We start from the raw sequence: 16,052 nt of genomic DNA, 5'->3' as shown, positions 1-16,052 counted from the left end.
CAACCCAGTATTGACGGATTCTCAAGGAATTCATTGTGTCAGAGTGTAGTTAAGGCCATTTTTCTTTTTGCGTCTCATCTGTTGGGGAGACTTTCGCCACAGTTACAATTGAATCAAGATTCATGAAGAATCAAAGAAACAAATCCTCACAGTCAAACTCAAGGCTTTATTGCTGACAGCAAAATGGATTCTAAGTTACAGATCAAGAGACGTTAATCCATTGGGATCAAAATGGTTGAACTCTAGAGTGTACATTCCAAAAATAGTCCATGTAAGAACCTAAAATAAACTAGTCCTCAAAGAAGGTCTTGGTTGTGTACCAAAAAAAAGGGGATCCGGATTCATACCAATATAGTACCCTTGTATCTCTAATATATCATGATGAATAAGACAATGATGCATGTTATTTCTTCATCCATAGGGAAGAAATGATCCATGCTACGTCTCACAGCATTATAAGCATCATGAGATTAGAGGGACTTTTCATCATGTTTGTCTGATTCACGATAGAGCTGCACAACCCTGTGATTCAATGGTTGTGTGGGTCTCGAATTGTTTCGGTACTCCTGATGCAGAGGTGCCTGCAGAGCAGCTGCTTGTTCCTTGGTCATCTCTCTTACCTTTGACAAGCACGACATAGTTCCACAGACATGCATGCAAATTAGATCACGGAGAAAGAGTTTATTTCTACTATGTTGAAGGTGGGAGACACATACCTTGGCAAGGATGCTCCAAGTGACATTCTCGGTGCATGGCGGTGTGGTGAGGGATCCAGAATACCTGTAGTACTTGTTAGTGTGGCGTTTCAGGGCCCTTGTTTGCACAACTCCAACCGGAATGTGTGCCTCTTCATCTCTTCTGCAGGCCTCCTCATCTACTTCCTTTAGCTGCTTCTGTATCTGCGATCCACCACAAATCAGGTCAGTTACAAGCATGAGGGAAGAACAAGTGCTTTGATCTCTCTCTCTCTCTCTCTCTCAGTGCATTTTCTCCTCCAACCATTGATATTTTGATCACAAATTGGTTATAGCTCATTAGAGATAGTTATGAGAAGCCTTTACCTGGACAAGTAAAGGGTCATGACGGCCATACTGATACAGAATTGCCACTACAGCAGCTTTTCCATCATCACTCATGTGGACCATGTGAAGCTCCACAGGGAATCTATTATTGAAATGGTAATACCATTAAAAAAAAAAAAGGCAACAGACCGAATACCAAATTAAGATTTGTTATAACATTTGGTATGCTAGGGTACCTAACTAGGATGAGTTTTTAACTATAATGTTTTCTGATGATACGGTTTCACTATGAATTCCCATCATAGCCCTAAGTTGTGCACCATATCCTTAACTAAGGTTGCATGCCATCTTATGTCAAGCTTACCAGGTAGCTGATCTGGAAGCTATTGTACTAGAATGAGGCAAAAGCTCTTTAGATTGTTTCTTGCTTTTTACCAAGGCCTTGATAGGACAAAAGAAAAGGATTCTGAAGCTAGGACTTGGTCCATTCCTCAACAGTATTTCCACTCGAAAGCAAAAGCAGCTCAACTTTATATGATTCTTTTTCCTGTTAGATTAACCTTCACATGTTTCATGAAGCTGCAATTAAATTTCCTTCACTTGGGCATCACCTTCTCTTTAGGTCCATTAGAATAAGAGGACATAACAATATTGAATAAGATATGATACAGTATTTTTATATTCAAACCTGTGAAAGTTGACTGTGCATTCATGAGCACAATAACTTCATATTTATATATTTATTTAGCAATATGACCTTAATGTGTGACCATCAAGGTTCAAACCTCGGCCCTCCTCCATGAACAAGCTCTTAATAGAAGGGTGCTGTCGGCCTGCATATCTGAAACTTTGTACAAGGTACGTATCCATGATCCAAAACTATATTTCTCACAAACAGAATAGACCTGGTAACTGTCTTTGTTTAACACAATATCAAGTTTGATATCATTTGCCAACGTCAGTACATACCGTTCACCATCAATGGTGTGCTCAGAAGGTGAATGCCAATGCACAGATTTCAGGCTATAGTTCTTTCCATCTACCAGCACGGTCCCCACATTGTTATCAAATAGCAGCTACAAGAAAGACCAGATGTCTTAGTATTACAAACTGATCAACAACTGTTTCAGAGTACAATTAGAAAACCTCAAACACAGATCCAAGAAGCCAGATTATGTTCCTGTTAAAAAGGACAGCAATCCTATGAATCCTTGGCATTTGCTGATCCAGTTATATCAAACATATAAACATTGTCAAAATGCAACAAAATGCTTAAACTAATGGTTCAACGAAGCTCATTGATGTATTACAAATGCAGCAACTTCTCTCAAACAAATATTACAAATGCAGCAAGAGATGCCCAATGGTGACAAGTCCAAAATTGGACACAAGTGCTGCACCTATCTATATTCTGGTCTGACATTTGGGAAAAAATAACAAAAACGAATTAGAAATAATTCAGGAAATTAACGATCTTTAAAAAGAAGTCCCGAACATAATGCAATATCATCAATAAGTGCATGCAGTTGTGGCAGGCATGGAATGGGAGAGACCAGAATATCTGTACATAACAAGACAAATAACGGTAACAATATCAACTTTTCATATTATTTTACGATAACTAGTAAATGATTCATGATTACCACGTAAAGTTTGCTATTGGTATTTGGTTGGCAGTTAATTATATATAAATTCTTCTCCACATCATTAAACAAATGCAAATAATTATACATAAATTCTTCTCCACATCATTAAACAAATGCAAATATAATAATTATTTGAGAACTTCAAATGAGAACGAGACTTTGCGCCTATAATTTGGTGCAGTTGGCCATGGAGTTAATTACCTCAAACTTTTGACAAATCAATTAGATGCCCTGCAATGGAGGCCTAGCCCACCTAAAGAATAACTAATACAGATTCTCTGATATGTTGCCTCTTTAGTTAAATATATATTGCTTTCAGAGGTCATGACTCTCCTTTTATTTCATGTCGTCATCATTTTATATATATATATATAAAGAAAAAAAACGATCAGTTAAGGGGCAAACCGCAACGTGGTAACCATTGTTAACAAGGGTGGCATTTGCAGGAACATAATCCCTCTCCAGAGCTTCCAAACCCGGGTTATAAGCCACTTCATTCTCATCAATGTTGATCGGAGATTGGTGTTGTCCTTTTGAGCACAATTCATAGTCAGGGTTCAAGTTTGCCCATTTCTCAGGGCCAGTTGGTCCACCGTATCCGAACATAACTCTTTCTGTTGAACACAAAATAATAATATATCAAACAGTTACAAATCGAGAGAAATAGATAATGTTGTTTTTGTAAAGCATTTTCTTTTTCTTTTAATGATCATAACACTTCTATAAATCAATAGTATCACAGCGGCACTGACTGTTTCTTCAAAAACAGCAGCAAACGATTGTGTGAATCATATCATTCTTTTATATGATTTATAATAATTAATAATATCTATCTTTTGATCATTATATTTAGATCCAACAACGATTATATAAATTAATAGTAGTAACACATTAAAAAATGATCTGTCGACTATATCCTAATTTATATGCTTCTGTGGAACAATTTTTTTTTAAAGCAGAAAATAAAAATCATCAGACGCAAGTGGCGTTCATAATATTTAGACAGTTTCTTCTATAAATCAATAGGATGACATTAAACATTAATGAAGGGCAAAAAGAAAGAACAACTCCATTAAACTGAGGGAAGGGCGTATCCATGAACAGATGAGGTCATAATAAGAATCCCAACCAAAAAAGATGAATGCAACATGGTAGCTGAAAGTTGGCAACCCTTTAATTTTGAGGACAAAAATAACTTTAAGAAACCCAAAAAAAAATCAAGCCAAAAAACCTTCATCTACCACCAGTTCATCCATTTTATTCATGACAGAACCAAAAGAACAACAACTTACACCAAAAGTAAAAAGAATTGAAGTCTCATACCATGCTCGTTGTTATCAGCATCAGCTACAAGAACGGATGCTAATATCAGTGCAAAGACAATTTTCTTGACTGCCATTGTCATCTCTCTTTCCTCTCTATCTGTCTTCCCTTCTCTTTAGGGTGGTCTTCTCTCTCTATTTATATATGTATATCTCTGTCTCGGCGAAGGAAAGGAAGGAAAGGAGTTCAGCTTGGTTTAGTTCAAGCTAAAAAAAGTATGCATGGAGGGGAAAGGTATGTAGTAACGGTTTACCCGCCAACCTCCTCCCTTCCTTCTCCACCTAAATATAGAGAAATTCCACCAAACATGGTTGGGTTTGCCACCTCTTGGGTGTTCTTTGCGCCAACTTTGGAGCCATTGCTTTGGTGGTCATTTTGATGCAGTCAAACAACAAACAAAACTTCTTACCCAAAAAATGAAGGAACAAACAACAACCAAAATTTCATAGTATAATGAATATGAGGAGAGGACTGGTGTTGGTAAATATCTGATGGGTGTAGTTTATGTAGAGTCGGGAAACCTGGGCCGTTTGATCTAGTTAACATGTTTCTTGATGATTGGCCTTTTTAGCAGTGGCTAGATCCGCGGATCGAGCAGGTCCATAGCCACACCCCAGAATTGACCAGAAATGAAGTGGCAGCTTGGTGTGATAATGACCATCGTCCATGATTAGATCCAGTGGCATTACATCCATTACCTTGGTGCCTCAGATTTGCGCCTGCATGCAAGTCAATGTGAACAAGACTCGCACGTGCCGTTGAATGCCCCTCCCATCTCTCTCTACCAATACTTTATGCCTGTAGAAAATCCCACGTGGAGCGCAACAAAAGCCTTATCCGATTAGTTTACGTAACCTTTATTTTCTAACACATATTTAATATTTATAAATTATTTTTTATTTCAATATTTTATATGATAAAAATATTTTTATTTTTTAATTATGATATTCATTCATAAAAATTATAATATCTCTTCAAAAAAAAATATAACGTTCTGACACTAAATAAAAAATTAAAGACATTAATCCTTCCTATCAATATTTTCTGTCATCCATGATCTGAATTATGACTCTTAGAATGTCATGATGCACCGCAGGAAAAAAAAAATGATGAATATATATATGAAAATAAAATTATGACATCTCAACACTAAATAAAAAATTGAAGATAAATATCATAATTTTTTAAAAAATATCATAATTTTTATAAAAAAATATCATAATATATTATAATTTTTTTAAAAATAAAATATTATAATTTTTTTAAAAAAATATCATAATTTTTATGAAGAAACGCTATAACCAAAAGATAGAAATATTTTCATCATGCAAAATTTTTAAATAAAAAAATAAATTATAAATATTAAATATATATTAAAAAATAATAATTATATAAATTAATCGAATAAAATAATATATTTTATATTAAATTTTCTACGTCACCTACGGTGCAGAAATAATTTCTGTAAACATTGGATGTCCGCCGCTCGGTCGTGTTTGATTGCCGGGCTAGCCGTGAGTGCACCAACAAATATAACTTAACGAAATCACAAGGATCTCAGAAATAATAATTCGGGTCTAATATAACAGCTGTTAAAATCCATAGGCACGACAAAAACGATGCTTATACTTTTTGGAAAGAGAAAAAGAAACCAGATTGGGAAATCTTTTCGGGTCCGTCATTAAAGTCAAGGCATCTTTGGCTGTGAACGGATGACAACTTGAAAAGGTTCAGTAGCTAAAGCAACCGCATGCTTTGAATGTACTACAAGATTCTTATGAAACTTTTTTTTTTCCCTGAGACACTGATTTGTCCAGGATGATACATATATGCACCGAGAAAATGACACGCAAATTCACTTTATCAATAGAATTAATTACAAAATGGCCACAGGAATAAATAAAATTTATTTGTTGCCCATTAAAAACTTGTGATTCCAAACACAAGGGGCGAAGATTTAGCTGCAATGCCGTGACAAGAAACCTAGACAAGGAAAAGGCACCATAACTGACAATAGAAAAACCTAGTCTAGAGCGGTCTCTTGTTACCTAGGTACAAGGAACAAATATATGAAAAGGGAAAATGATCCACAAATTTTTATCAAGATGGGCTTCCCGGAAATAGTATCTGAAGATCTGAACTATTATTTTGATCCTCCGTGATGTTATAACATAGTACGAAGCAAAGCTGTCGTCATTCAGAATGCAAGAGGTAGCCAATGGAGACGGAAGAAAGCCACACTTGTCAACATATTCCTTCTCCAATTTGCTTTGCTTTAGAATGATGTTGGTGCCAAATCTCCATATATTGCAACACCTTTTCCTTATTTACCATGCAACAGATCCACTGTCATTCACATTTGATTCAAACTTGTTACGAAAATCAGCAATAATGGACAAGAAAGGAGCTTAAAAAATAGACCAGATATAACATGTGGCAGTAAATATGGTGGGCAAAGATTGGAAATAGATAAACTTAAAAGTAGATAGTGAGTGAATTATACTGCAGAAGTCAACAATAAAATCATTTCCATATATAGCTAATAATTTCATTGCAGCAAGCAGATAAATTGATGTTTGGAAGACAAATCAACATGGATAGATACCATACCTTTTCTAAAGATTTATTCCTTCTCCAAAAGCTAAAAATCGGAAGACTAAAAACCAACCAGAAAGCTCATTCTATCACTCAACATAATGGCCAAGAACTATCTAGAGGCATCGACTTGGTTCCTTTTTATGTCTTTAAAACTTCTGTCTAACACTTCATATAAGATATACAAGCACCTCTTCCTGCATCACTGTATCCTTCATTGTTGAATTCATAAATTTTCCACAGCAAGTCTACATTTCATAGTTTTAGCAATTATATATCTTCACAACATAATTTTAGCAACTCACGTGGCCTAGCAAGTTCTTTTTCAGCTAAGCCAACAGATTGATCTTATTTGTTTGGGTCAACAACGACCCATCCTATTATTTGAGCATAACCAGGGACTGGGACCAACTAAAAAAAAATTTCTTGGTGAAAACAGGGATGTGGTGGAGATGTTTAAGCTAGTTATAGATCCAACTGAAAACATAAGGCCTTATCAAACACCCAGAAAAAATTGTGGATTGGACCAATAAAACACTCTCTTAGCAAACTCTGTCCATCAACTGAAGTAGAAAAATCTTGGCCCACAAGTGCTTTAAGAGAGAGATTATCAATCCACATGTCTTTGTGGAAGGACAAGGTTCCAACCAAACTTCCTTCCATTTAAAGCAGGAAAAAATTGCAGATATCACAAACAGACAAGAACTATGGAGTCATCAAGAAACCTGTTTAGTCTTTTGCTAAGTCAATGTCACTCAAGAAGCTATAAGAACCATTATACAAGACAAAGTTTACATTGTATTTGGTTACAAAGTAAGAAATATAAACATAAGTTTATAATGATGCTAGAATAAGGAAAACAGAATTTGAATATTCCTCAACACTTAATTTTTCTAAGATCACACTTGCAGAAACTCAATTCCTTGTATAGAAAGAAAAAAAGAGAGTTCATAATTGCCTTCTAAAAATATTATGTTGTACCATTTCCTTTTTTCTAAAACCAAGCCTTATTCCAGACTTTGTTGCTGTGATCATCAACTCTTCAAATCATATTTTAGGAGATGTCTTATCAGTAAGCTTTCAATTTCCTGGAGCTCAAACCCTTTTCAAGTTTAGTACTACAAACTTTCCCAAACAAACTAAATATGTAGGTCAAAGACACATAGGAAATGATCATATTGTAGGTTTGCATACACAAAAAGTACACTATCTACATGTGTGGTAAACAAACAATGTATCTCTTCTCTTTACACCATTTTATGCCTGACAAGGAGGAAGTTTAAAGGAGAAGGTATTCACTAAGATATTCTTAAGATGCACTCAAGTAAAATAGATATATAGATACTATACTAACCATGCATATGACCCTAAATCAGGCATATAATCTTAGAAAAAAGGGAGTAAGATAACAAATGTAACATATGATCTATGTATTGCACATGAATTTGTAGATGGATGTGTGAAAAACCTCAAAAGCCAGGGGCGCAATGCTTCTTAAAGAGCATATGTTGCCTTCAGATACTCAATAATTTCTGCGCTTTCAAACATTTTCACCCCGGTGTTGGGGTCTTCTAGATAAGGCACCTGTTAAAATTAACATTCTATGATTGTAATTCCAAAAGCATAAGGTCACACAATCGTTGGGATAAGAATAAAATAACAAGACCTGAAAATGTCCCATTTTCTGATAAAACTCGTGCCTTCTTGGGCTACCACGAGCAATACTGCAAAGCAACAAACAACTAGACTAAGTCAATAATAAAAGTCAGTCTTGAGAAAGGAAGGTTTCTTTCTTTTGTTGAGACCTTAGTATTTCTTTTGCTCCCTTAAAAGCATAGAATTGTCAATATGAATTGATTGTTTTACTGAAACTGAATAAACAATTGGACTAAGATGAACCCAAATGGCAGCTCAGGGTGACTATTTGGCACAAAATCAACCTCCTGGATTAGTAAAAAAGTAATTGGCATAGTCCATGGGAATAATGAATCATTTTTTTACTAAAATGTGACTCTCAAGCACCTTAGTGGGATCCTTCAATTTTTTTAAATAAAAAAATAGCTAGTTCTTTTCTGTGAAATGTGATATACTATTACCTACTGAGGAAATTCAAATAGTTTCGAACCTGGCAAGGCATGAATCAGTTCTCAGATTTTGAAAACGATATGCCAATTCCCAATCTATAATGCTGTCATCTTCTGCCACAATTTCAACATTTCATGTTTTAACAAAATTTCCTCTCAAGTCATTAGAAGTTCTCCCAGCCAAATCCCTGTCAGCAAGATTTTTCAACTTCCGGGTTGGTTTTACTAAATTCTTCTGTGAACAATAAGTTAGAGACTAGCATGGAGCTGCCACGTTTTGCTTGAAAGAAAAGAAATCACAGAGATTTCGACACTAGCCAAAGCATTGACAGCATAAACAAAGAATTTCTACCATCGTGTCACAAGCATCAAAGGAGGTGCGGCTACAATTACCACATTGTATGTAAAAGAATCATATAAACTTTTAATATGAAACAAAACTGAGACTTCTAACAATCAAAAATATACCTGTGAAGTAGGTGGGGTAGTTCTAACTCAACCAGAACTTCACGCACAATTTTGCAAAAAGGAGATGACTGAAAGAGCAAATCACATATGAATGGCAATTCCAGAATATAATTCAAAGCGACATTATTACATTTTTATGCTCCAAAAGACACTTTGATTAAAACTCCAGAAACCTGACCTCAAATGCCCATAGCTCAAGAGGCACCGGTGGTTGTTTTGAAGGAGTATATGAAGATCCCTGCAAGAGGTAAGCACTTGTATTAATCATAACAGAAGTTGGAGGATCTGTGGCTGCATTGGCCTGTGATTCTGGAGGCAGAAGCTGCAACTCATACATGGTGAAGACTGATTCTATCTACATGCACATATAGATGAAGCATACTTCTTCTCTCCAACAGTTGCAATAGATTATCATCGTTTCTGCAGGAGAGTTCTTGATCATCTCTTATATGCATGGAATGGTTGTTTGGTACTTGATTCAATCAATCAAGTAAATGACTGACATGTCACTAGAGAAATCTTTTAAAATATTTCAAAACATAATATTTGCATTGAATTCTGGAACTATGCCAAAATGTCTTGCCTTTCCCAAGCGAAAAATGAGTGCAAGCATTGCAGTTAGAGTCTACAAAAGGGAAAGATAAGTTATGTCAGTCAGCATTCAGGAGAACTAATATGCTTATCATTCATCTTTTAAATAAATAAACAAAGAGAATAAATGCAAAGCTTACAGTAATTGGACCAAGTGACAACATCAGAGGAATGGTCCCATCGCCTAGACAGAAAAGATGAGCAAAGTGAATGCGCAGAAGAATATGCAAAGGAATAAAAGAATATACTAGAGCAAAATCATGCATTAAACTTTTGTGGTAAATTCAATTCTTACATAAACGGTAACAGCATGACAGAAGTATCTAGCATATTAAAAATATACTTTAAATCTAATGACACTAAGCTTAGAACTTTACAGAAAAGCACAAGGTAAATATCAAATATACATTGGAAAAGAACACTGAACAAGATAATTTGCCAAGAGAAAAGTCACATGAAAGAAGATAATAAAAGGATCTAGCATATTAAAAGGATCCTTTAAATCTAATAAGATCAAGCTTACAACTTCATAGAAAAGCACAAGGAAAATATCAATCATATACGGGAAAAGAACAGTAAAAACATGAATCAAGTCCTGTTCTTGTCCAAATAAAATCTTTATCCTCACAGACAATAGTTGTAGAACATTATCTATTCAAACCACACGAACTCATCAATGAGCATGAGCACATCCAGAGTTTAAGAGAAATTACATATCATTCTGTGTAGAACCCCAACTGCCATCATGCACACCTTTTACCCACTGGTAACTTAAACTATATTTTCTTGCAAGGTTTTATTGCCTACATATTGCTATTTGGATGCCGATCTGGGACTCAAATTTTGTAATATGATATTCTGTCAGTGTTCTCGATGATGATTATCATAGACACCAATGCATATCTGAGAAAGTTCTTAGTTTTCAGTGTTTTTAGGAAAATATTATCAAACATTGACAGGATATTGTAATTGGTACACATGATAGAGTCTATATTAGGAAAAATTGTATTTCTGACATCCTTCCTAGTGTTTCTTTGTGTGTTATCATAAACTGACATTGTTTCATATCCTTCTGATTAATCATATTGCGTAGGTAAATACGACAGGGTACATAAAAAATACCATTTTGAGCCCTAACCAGTTCAAGCATAATACATGATATTTTAAACCTCCATATCAACTTGGCATAGTAAATTTTTTGGTAATGAGCATTTTTTGATTAAAATGAATAGGGATCAAGACTAAAGAAATATCTCAAGAAGCAAAGAAAAATCCTGAATGGTAAAGAATATGCACCATATTTATCAACAAGATACTTTATTATGTCATCTGATTCGTACATAGCAACACCAGTGTTTGGATCCACCTGCAACAGAATTTAGATCCTTGAGAGAATTCCCTACTCATTGGCACTCAAGACGTAGTAAGTAACTTGCATCAAAATATACAGTTTTTTCCTTCAACAATATGTCAAAGATAGATGAAACTAACCATGTATGGAAATTGTTGCTTTCCACCCATCTGCAGAACTTTCGGACGAAAAGTTGGACCACTTCTTGGGCAAGGATAAAACAAGACATCAAGGTCCAATATGCTGACAATCTCCCTCACCTGTCAAGTAGTAGATGAATTATTCAACAAATAAGAGGATGAACAATGAAGCAATACCAACAACAATACTTTATATTCCTTATTTCGAAGGCACGCACTCCCAAATCTAGATACCATTTCAAAAGATAGGCACGGCTAAATAACCTTTACAAGATCAACAATCATAAATGGAAAATCATGTACAAGAATCCAGTGGCATTACCTTCCGACAATATGGACAGCTGAAGTTCCATCATCAGTTGTAGTCCAGATGCAGGTAAAGAAGCATGGCATCAAGGCTTATTCTCTCACAAATAATTTGAATGTTGTATTGATTCAATTACTATTGAAACAGTTTCAACAACAGAGAAATGTAGCACCCGATCAAATTTAGATCATGGCAAAATGGAATACTTCACCTTTCAAATTCATAAATCTCAATGGGCTTCTGTGGACGGGGGCCTAATTTTGAGGTCTCTTTCAACTTTGAACCTGCCAATTGTGTCCATTTAATTAGCAATAAAATTCATTACTCTATATCTTTTATAACTTATCTAAGTCGCTCAACAAGGTTCATAGAATCTGCCAACAAGTGTGGGTGATAACAACTTCCTAGTTCATAAAGGTGGAAATGACTGTGCACGTTGTTTTAAATCAAAGTCTGATTTTCTCTGATAATATAATATTGGAAAACAATTTAGAAGCTAGCAACGCATACTATCCTTGACTAGGTACTCCCTAGTTAGCTCAAGGTAATACTTCTAGTTATCTCTTATACATGACATTGTAAAGGAGAGAGACATGTCAAGATCATGGTCGCAATAAAGCAACAAAGATGGTTAACATTACCATGACTTTAGTTATTACCTCTAACCTTCATAGCATATTGATTTGATGGGATATCATCATCTGACACAAGAGTTGATGAATATCTGCAAGATTCAATGTGTACACAAAAGAAACATCAATACTCATGCTTGCTGCATTTTTTTTTTTCTTTTTTTGGTTTTCTTAACAATCAGGAAGGAATGTTTGCAGTACTGTATCATGATCATACATAAAGACAGCCATACATCAATGGATCCTCGATCACCACTAGTTCTCATCCAAAGAGAGATCACCAAAATAGAAAGTGTCTTCATATCACTATTCACTACCAATCAATAAAATGTTAGGCCCTCTCACTAGGATTGACTCCAGTCTATATATGTTGCGCCTATTGAAACCTTCTGAAATGGTTCAGGTTTTACCACAGCCCTCTACAAACACCAACTCTGGAATTCCTAACATATAATTGACCCTGATTTTGCATTCGAAATCAGAAAATATCACTAGAATATTTACGCCATCATAGAGAGCTTGTTTTTTGCTTATACATTCTCTCAATAACTAAAACAATGGGATTTTTTTTTAATTTTTAATTTTAATTTTATTTTTATTTTTTAACGAAAAGGAATCTTCCTAATTGCTTAACTTTTCGAGGAAAGGGGTACATTGCGCACTTTTATTTATTCAATGGCAACTATTTTTTGAAGAAAGTGGTTGAAACACACGTTGTGGAAGACATGGTTGCAGTTTCATGGGAAAAAAACGTGCAAGCATTTTTTGATTTCCAGGCAGTGTTCTCGGATTCCATCACCAGCGGCTAATCTTTCCACTACTTTTTTTTTTGGTAAGGATAATCTTTCCAATACTTGAAAACTTCTTCCAATATACCACTAAGATATCTAAATTTTCGTGCAATAAAAAACTCAACATCTAGACCTGCCGACTTGCATGCATAGGTGTCAAATAGAAAATCTGAACACTTTCTTTTGTCTATCTTGTGCTTCTACCAAAAAAAAAAAAAAACCACGTGGAGACTGCCAATGTAATCAGAGTGTACATCGTTGTCGTAGAGTGGCGTGGAATGTTTATCAATTTAAAGCCATGAAACCGATAATTAAAGGAGTTGCAGTATGATAATCCTCAAAAATATCAAGTGCCATGCATGTGACTTGATTACGATATTAAAGTGCCCAGCCAATAAAATAATAATAATAATAATAATAAAGTCCTCGGGCAACTAAAATAAAATAATAATAATAACGAAAAGCGCATGCATGCAAGTGGAAACACAAGATTAAGGTCATGCAGCAATCGTATCTAAAATTTAGATTTTTGATATAACGACTCCAAAATATCCATGTTCATAAATTCATCAAAGAAGATGAGCCATGGAACACACTGAGAGTCATGTTTAGTTCTTTTTATGCCCTTTTCTTCTCGTCGTGTAAGTTTTCACCGCAACAGAATTAATTTCCAATCAAACTCCACCAATTTTAGGCAAGATCAACATAAATGAAACCAATACGATCACAAAACCCTAATTTGACACTGAAAGAGATCACAAACCCGAGAACAAAGATTCCGGTGCCCAGGCGGAAGAGCAAGGGAAGAGTAGCCGTTGCGATGTCGAGGTTCTTATCCGGCCGGACAGCGAAGGGCTTCGGATCCGGAATCGTGAAGCCCGTCGGCGGTGAGAGTGTCGGGCTTGGAGCAGAAGCTACCGACTTCTCTTCCCCATCTCGGCTGGTGACAGTGGAGACGGAGGGCATCGAAGAGGACGATTCTTGGGATCCCGCGGAAACCCTAGATCGGCGCCGGAAATCTCCCTTCCGGTGGAGTGGCCGGAGGAGAGGAGGTGGCGGATGGTAGCTGAGAACTCCCGCCATGGCCTTGTTGTCGGTTGGAGCAGAACGGAGGAGGAACGGAGAGAGCGGGACTGGTCACTGATGAGACCGTGGCCAGAAGTCGGTAAATAGGACCGGACCGGACCGGCATGAACCACAACCACAACCAAGAACATCAAACCCCACAAGGAGCCAATGTACGATAGGCTGGGAATACCAGGAGGCGGCGACTTGTCTTCTTTTAATAAAAAGGATGACTGCCACACAACTTTTATCACAAAAAAAATTAAAAATAAAAAAATTAATAAAAAATTTTTAATTAAATTTAAATTTAAAAATATTTTTTATTTAAATTTTAAATAAAAAATATTTTTTATTTAAAATATAACTTAAAATCAGCTTCCGAAATAACATAAAATGATCGAATTATTTCTGTAATTATAAAACAACACTATATCGTTATAAAATAATATTATCTTATTGTAAAAGAATACTACGTTATTGTAATATCACACTAATATCATATAATATTGTCTTATTGTATAAAAGTATAAGAATAATTTCGATCAAAATTGAAGAGTTATTTTTAATTTATGTTTGAAATGAACAGCTGTTTTTATATAAAATTCAACTGAAGAATTACTTTTAAGTTGAAAATAAAATTAAAAATTTATTTTTTTATTTTTTATTAAAAATATATATAATAAATAAATAAATAAAATAAAAATAAATAAATACAGAGAGAAAAATATGTAAGAAGATAAAATATTTAACTCTCAATTATAGATTTATCCACGTCCCAATTTTGATCCAAATAAAACATATATTATGAGTATAATAGAATGCTACTCCAATATCCACTTCCAGCATATATCTTGAGTCCGTAAAGGACATCTTCATATCATGGAATTATAAAGAAAAATATATCAAAAAAAAAGTTTAGTGCAGATAAGAGCATGAGTGTCGATTTTTTTTTTTTTTTTGCAAATGAGCTTCTAGCTAACAAATGTATACAAAATTTTTTGTAAAATAAAATAAATAAAATTATTTTTTTAAAAAAATATCTTATTATTCTGCTCTCTCTCCAAATTTTTCAGATAACCATCAATTGATTAATTATCTATCTTTTCGAGGCTGTGAATTTAACCCTTTTCTATTTAGACCAGAGACAATGAAGATCGAGCCACCATCCAGATACCTTTAGGTATATATTTAGAGCATTCAAAATACTACGGCCAGAAACAGCAACTTGTAAAGAAAATACTTTGACTATTATAGAAAGATAAAAACAAACAGATAGCACACCAATGGATTGGCAAATATCAGTTTTATTGGAGGTGCAGAATCTGAAAATTATGTAATTTTATTCATTGTATTTTGATGGTGTTGGAAGGGGTGCTTCATATCGCTTCCATATCACTAAGAATTTGTTTAGATGTATGCAAAAAAAAAAAAAAATCATTTGGATAATTCTGTTGGAATCCCATTAGGTTCATGTGACTGAATCACCAAATTCTAGAGCCACGGAAGAGGGAGGGCAAAGAAAAGGTCCATCTAAATTTTACAAAAAAAAATATTTTGCTTTTTGACAAGTATATTACTTAATTATTTATTAATTAATTAAATGCATGTTGGTTTGTATGTTGATAAATTTATTAAATTGTAATACCCAACGTCACCTAAAAAAAAAAAATTGTAATGCCAACGTCGCCTACACCTGGATGGCTGGATGAGGAGGAACCTTCTTTTTCTCAAAAAATGACTAATAATAAATTTCTCTTATGGATGACAGCATCTAGCATCCAGAGTGGACATATTTGACCAAGGCATTTTCTTACGGAACCTGTGCTGCACGTTTCTGCGCCACTAACTGGTAGTCTAAAAATCCATCGCTAGCTACTGAACTTCTTCATGCCACAAAAGAGTTGACTTACAGATACAACCCCTAGAGACGAAAGAGTCCATCATCAGGAGGTTTGTTCTAAATGTTAATAAAACGTGTCCATATCTTGTGCATTGCCATCTCTGAAAACTTTGATAGATATCGAGGTGGAAAAATCG

General features: G+C 34.8%; 2 protein-coding genes across 4 annotated transcripts; both read right to left on the bottom strand.

Annotated features, from left to right (window-relative positions):
• Positions 1 to 146: 146 nt before the first annotated feature.
• On the bottom strand, positions 147 to 4,164 carry LOC105052122 (alpha carbonic anhydrase 1, chloroplastic). The gene is made up of 6 exons (XM_010932832.4): positions 3,992 to 4,164; positions 3,074 to 3,282; positions 1,992 to 2,098; positions 1,062 to 1,164; positions 717 to 899; positions 147 to 620 (listed from the first exon to the last, which is right to left on the bottom strand). Exons 1-6 carry the CDS (start codon positions 4,071 to 4,073, stop codon positions 471 to 473), a joined length of 834 nt encoding a protein of 277 aa, XP_010931134.1. The 5' UTR covers positions 4,074 to 4,164; the 3' UTR covers positions 147 to 470.
• Positions 4,165 to 5,887: 1,723 nt separating this feature from the next.
• LOC105052123 (uncharacterized) lies at positions 5,888 to 14,159 on the bottom strand. Of its 3 annotated transcripts, none has more exons than XM_073243105.1 (13): positions 13,714 to 14,159; positions 12,187 to 12,251; positions 11,739 to 11,811; positions 11,543 to 11,561; positions 11,221 to 11,340; positions 11,026 to 11,095; positions 9,870 to 9,913; positions 9,722 to 9,763; positions 9,317 to 9,376; positions 9,139 to 9,206; positions 8,253 to 8,328; positions 8,055 to 8,170; positions 5,888 to 6,337 (listed from the first exon to the last, which is right to left on the bottom strand). In XM_073243105.1, exons 1-12 carry the CDS (start codon positions 14,031 to 14,033, stop codon positions 8,081 to 8,083), a joined length of 1,047 nt encoding a protein of 348 aa, XP_073099206.1. In that variant the 5' UTR covers positions 14,034 to 14,159; the 3' UTR covers positions 5,888 to 6,337; positions 8,055 to 8,080. The 3 variants fall into 3 exon arrangements, with proteins under 3 accessions (XP_073099206.1, XP_010931135.1, XP_010931136.1); XM_010932833.4 differs by having other exon boundaries at positions 8,253 to 8,310; positions 13,714 to 14,152; XM_010932834.4 differs by having other exon boundaries at positions 5,888 to 6,313; positions 8,253 to 8,310; positions 13,714 to 14,100.
• Positions 14,160 to 16,052: the final 1,893 nt, after the last annotated feature.

This window comes from Elaeis guineensis, chromosome 9, assembly GCF_000442705.2.
Source record: "Elaeis guineensis isolate ETL-2024a chromosome 9, EG11, whole genome shotgun sequence".
In the NCBI taxonomy this organism is placed as follows: Eukaryota; Viridiplantae; Streptophyta; class Magnoliopsida; order Arecales; family Arecaceae; genus Elaeis; species Elaeis guineensis.
Note: the sequence above shows the minus strand (reverse complement) of the source record. Positions and strands in the feature narration are given on the sequence as shown.